General features: G+C 44.4%; 1 protein-coding gene across 1 annotated transcript in view; it reads left to right on the top strand.

The window, feature by feature from the left end:
- Positions 1-1,030: 1,030 nt before the first annotated feature.
- Positions 1,031-3,928, top strand: part of LOC102238779 (leukocyte immunoglobulin-like receptor subfamily A member 6) — an 8,446-nt gene continuing 5,548 nt past the window's right edge. The window contains exon 1 of the mRNA XM_014542900.1: positions 1,031-1,517. Coding sequence (XP_014398386.1) covers positions 1,304-1,517 — 214 coding nt within the window. The 5' untranslated portion in view covers positions 1,031-1,303. The remainder of the gene's footprint in view (positions 1,518-3,928) is intronic.

Raw genomic sequence — 3,928 nt, forward strand, 5'->3', positions numbered from 1 at the left:
CCCTGGGCACTTCCAAGGCCAACACAAGTAGCAGCCATCTGCAGATCACTCTGTAGCTCCTCTCAGGTGACCCAGGACTTTACACCTCCCTGGAGGCCCAGAACGACTGTACCCAGTGAACAGCTTCAGAAAATACCAGATTACAACTCTACACATCCATCAGAGACACACTCAAGGGGCAGACTCAGTGAGCACCAAAGCCCCACTGAAGCAAGTCCTGCTCCATAGGAGTGCCTCCTGCACAGCAGCTCCTCCATTATATTCACAACTGGTCCTCACAATTAATTGGCGTGGAGGTCAATTCCTCCCTGAGACACCAATAGCAATTAAGGCTCAACTACAACAAGATAGTGCACACAGCCAACACATGGGCACACCTAGAGTGCCCAGCTCAGGTAACTGGGGAGGCTGAGCCACTGGGTCCTACAGGACACCTACTATGCAAGGCCACCCTACCAATTCCAGGGGACACAGAAGCTCTACATAATACCTAGAAGCAAGCACAGGGAAGAATCCAAAATGCAGTGACAAAGAAACATATCCCCAATGAAAAAAAAGGAAGAAATCTCCAGAAAAAGAACTTAAAGAAATGGAAGCAAACAAACCACTAGATACAGAGCTCAAAACAATGGTCATAATGTTGCTCAAGGATCTTGATAAGAACTTCACGGGTCTCTTGTAGGCAGCAAAAAATAATGTTAATAAATAAATAAATCAGTAAATATATTACATAATTAATAAATATTTTATTTTTTTAAGTCAAAATCAGAACTCCAACCCAAATCAATGTACCCTAAAGCTTGAAGGCTGGATCACAGGGTGAGGAGGAAACTTTAACACAGGAAGCAAGGGGCACTGAGGAGGAAAAATGATTCAGAAGTTTGTCCCCAAGAAGCGGCGGTAGATGCTGTGGCTACGAAAAAAAGAGAAGTCCTCGAAGGCAGCTGTGAGAGAAATAAAGCCACAGTCAGGGCCAGGAGAAGTGACGTGTTTCCTTCCCTTATTTCCCTGCATTTCCCTCTGTGCTCATTGTCACAGGGACATCGCCCTGAGCTGCACAGTAAGAAGTGAGCTTGTCCCTGCTGATCTGAGCTCTGCAGGCCACAGGGACCCACGTCTTCCTGAAGCGTCTCCAGGGTTCAGGTGACACTGTCCATGGTGAGGACCCCAGGGAGGTGCTGATGGACGGGCTGAGGAGGAAGGAGACCCCGTGGGGGAGGCTCTGACAGGGAAGGATGTGCCCTGGGTCACCTCACCTGCCTGGGGTGTCTCAGGAGGCTCTGGGTCTATTTCCTGCTTCACCATGGAAACAAGATGCAGGCCTCTGGGTAGTGAATGTTCCCCTTTCTGTGGGGCTGCTGAGGTGAGAGCCCTGTCACAGGGAGGGCCAGTCTCCCAGGGGCCACACCCTATGTGTCTGTCTATTCTGAGGACACTGTGGCCTCCTGCATCTGCACAGCGAGGTGTAAAGAGAGGAGACGCCATGACCGCCACCCTCACGGCCCTGCTCTGCCTCGGTGAGATGGGAGGGGGACAGAAAACTTCCCCTACCTGGTGAAAGAAATAGACTTACAAGTCCAGGAAGCGCAGAGAACCCCAAACAAAAGGAATCCAAAGAGGACCACACCAAGACACATCATAATTAAAATGCCAAGAGCAAAAGACAAAGAGAGAATCTTAAAAGCAGCAAGAGAAAAAAAGTCAGTTACCTATAAGGGAGTACCCATACGACTGTCAGCTGATTTCTCAACAGAAACTTTGCAGGCCAGAAGGGAGTGGCAAGAAATATTCAAAGTGATGAATAGCAAGAACCTACAACCAAGATTACTTTATCCAGCAAAGCTATCATTCAGAATTGAAGGTCAGATAAAGAGCTTCACAGATAAGGAAAAGCTAAAGGAGTTCATCACCACCAAACCAGTATTATATGAAATGCTGAAAGGTATCCTTTAAGAAGAGGAAGAAGAAGAAAAAGGTAAAGATACAAATTATGAACAACAAATACACATCTATCAACAAGTGAATCTAAAAATCAAGTGAATAAATAATCTGATGAACAGAATGAACTGGTGATTATAATAGAATCAGGGGCATAGAAAGGGAATGGACTGACTATTCTTGGGGGGGAAAGGGGTGTGGGGGATGCGAGAAGAGACTGGACAAAAATCGTGCACCTATGGATGAGGACAGTGGGTAGGGAGTGAGGGCGGAGGGTGGGGTGGGAAGTGGGAGGAGGGGAGTTATGGGGGGAAAAAAGAGGAACAAATGTAATAATCTGAACAATAAAGATTTAATTTAAAAAAAATTAAAGATCACTCTGTAGCTCCTCTCAGGTGCCCCAATAAGTACTTGACTTTATACCTCCCTGGAGGTCCCAGAATGACTGTACCCAGTGAACAGCTTCAGACAATACCAGATTACAACTCTACACATCCAGCAGAGACACACTCAAGGGACAGACTCAGTGAGCACCAAAGCCCCGCTGAAGCAAGTCCTGCTCCATAGGAGTGCCTCCTGCACAGCAGCTCCTCCATTATAGTCACAGCTGGTCCTCACAACCAATTGGCCTGGAGGTCAATTCCTCCTAGTGATGCCAATAGCAATCAAGGCTCAACTACATCAAGACAGTGCACACAGCCCACACATGGGCGCACGTACAGGGCCCAGCTCAGGTAACTGGGGAGGCTGAGCCACTGGGCCCTACAAGACACCTACTATGCAAGGCTACCCTCCCAATTCCAGTGGACATAGCAGCTCCACATAATACATAGAAACAAGCACAGGGAAGCAGCCAAAATGCAGACACAACGAAAAATGTCCCCTATGAAAGAAAGGAAGAAAGCTCCTGAAAAAGAACTAAATGAAATGGAAGCAAACAAACTACTACATACTGAGTTCAAAACAATGGTTATAAGGTTGCTCAAGGATCTTAATAAGAGCTTCAAGGGGCTTAATGAGAATTTCAAGAATCTTAGAACATCAAAGACACGAAAAAGAACCAGTCAGAAATTACACATACACTAACTGAAATAAAGAATCATTAACAGGGATTCAACATTAGAATACAGGATGCCAAGAATTAAATCAGCAATTTGGAATATGAGGAAGCATAAAACGCCCAATCAGAAAAGCAAACAGAATCTAAAAATATGAAGATAGTGTAAGGAGCCTCTGGGACAACTTCAAGGGTACCAACATTCACATTATGGAGGAGCCAGAAGGAGAAGAGACAGAGCAAGATATTGAAAAGCTTTTGGAAAATACAGTGACAGAAATCTTCCCCTACCTGGTGAAAGAAATATACTTACAAATCCAGTAATTACAGAGTCCCAAGCAAGAGGAACCCCAGGAGGCCCACACCAAGACACATCATAATGAAAACACCACGGATTAAAGACAAAGATATCATCTTAAAAGCAGTAAGAAAAGCAGTTACCTAAAAGATACCGCATATATCACTGTCAGCTGATTTCTCAACACAAACTTTGCAGACCAGAAGGAAGTGGCAGTGATGCAAAGCAAGGACCTACAACCAAGATGACACTACACAGCAAAGCTATCATTAAGAGTGGAGGGTCAGATAAAGAGCTTCACAGAGAAGAGAAGGCTAAAGGAGTTCATCACCAACAAATCAATATGAAATGGCAAGAGGAAGAAGAAGAAGAAGAAGAAGAAGAAGAAGGAAAATAAAGAAAAAGAAGAAGAATAAGAAGAAGAAGAAGAAGAAGAAGAAACAAGAAAATGGCAATAAATACATATCCAGCAACAATTGATCTAAAAATCATCTTAATCAAATATGGAATCTAATGAACAAAATAAACTGATGAGAATAAAGAAGAACCAGAAGCATGGACTGATGAATTTCAGAAGGAAGGGGGAGGTGGTCAGGAAGAGATTAAACAAAGATTATAGGCACATATGATGGGAT

This window comes from Myotis brandtii, unplaced genomic scaffold (genome assembly GCF_000412655.1).
Source record: "Myotis brandtii unplaced genomic scaffold, ASM41265v1 scaffold3147, whole genome shotgun sequence".
NCBI lineage: Eukaryota > Metazoa > Chordata > Mammalia > Chiroptera > Vespertilionidae > Myotis > Myotis brandtii.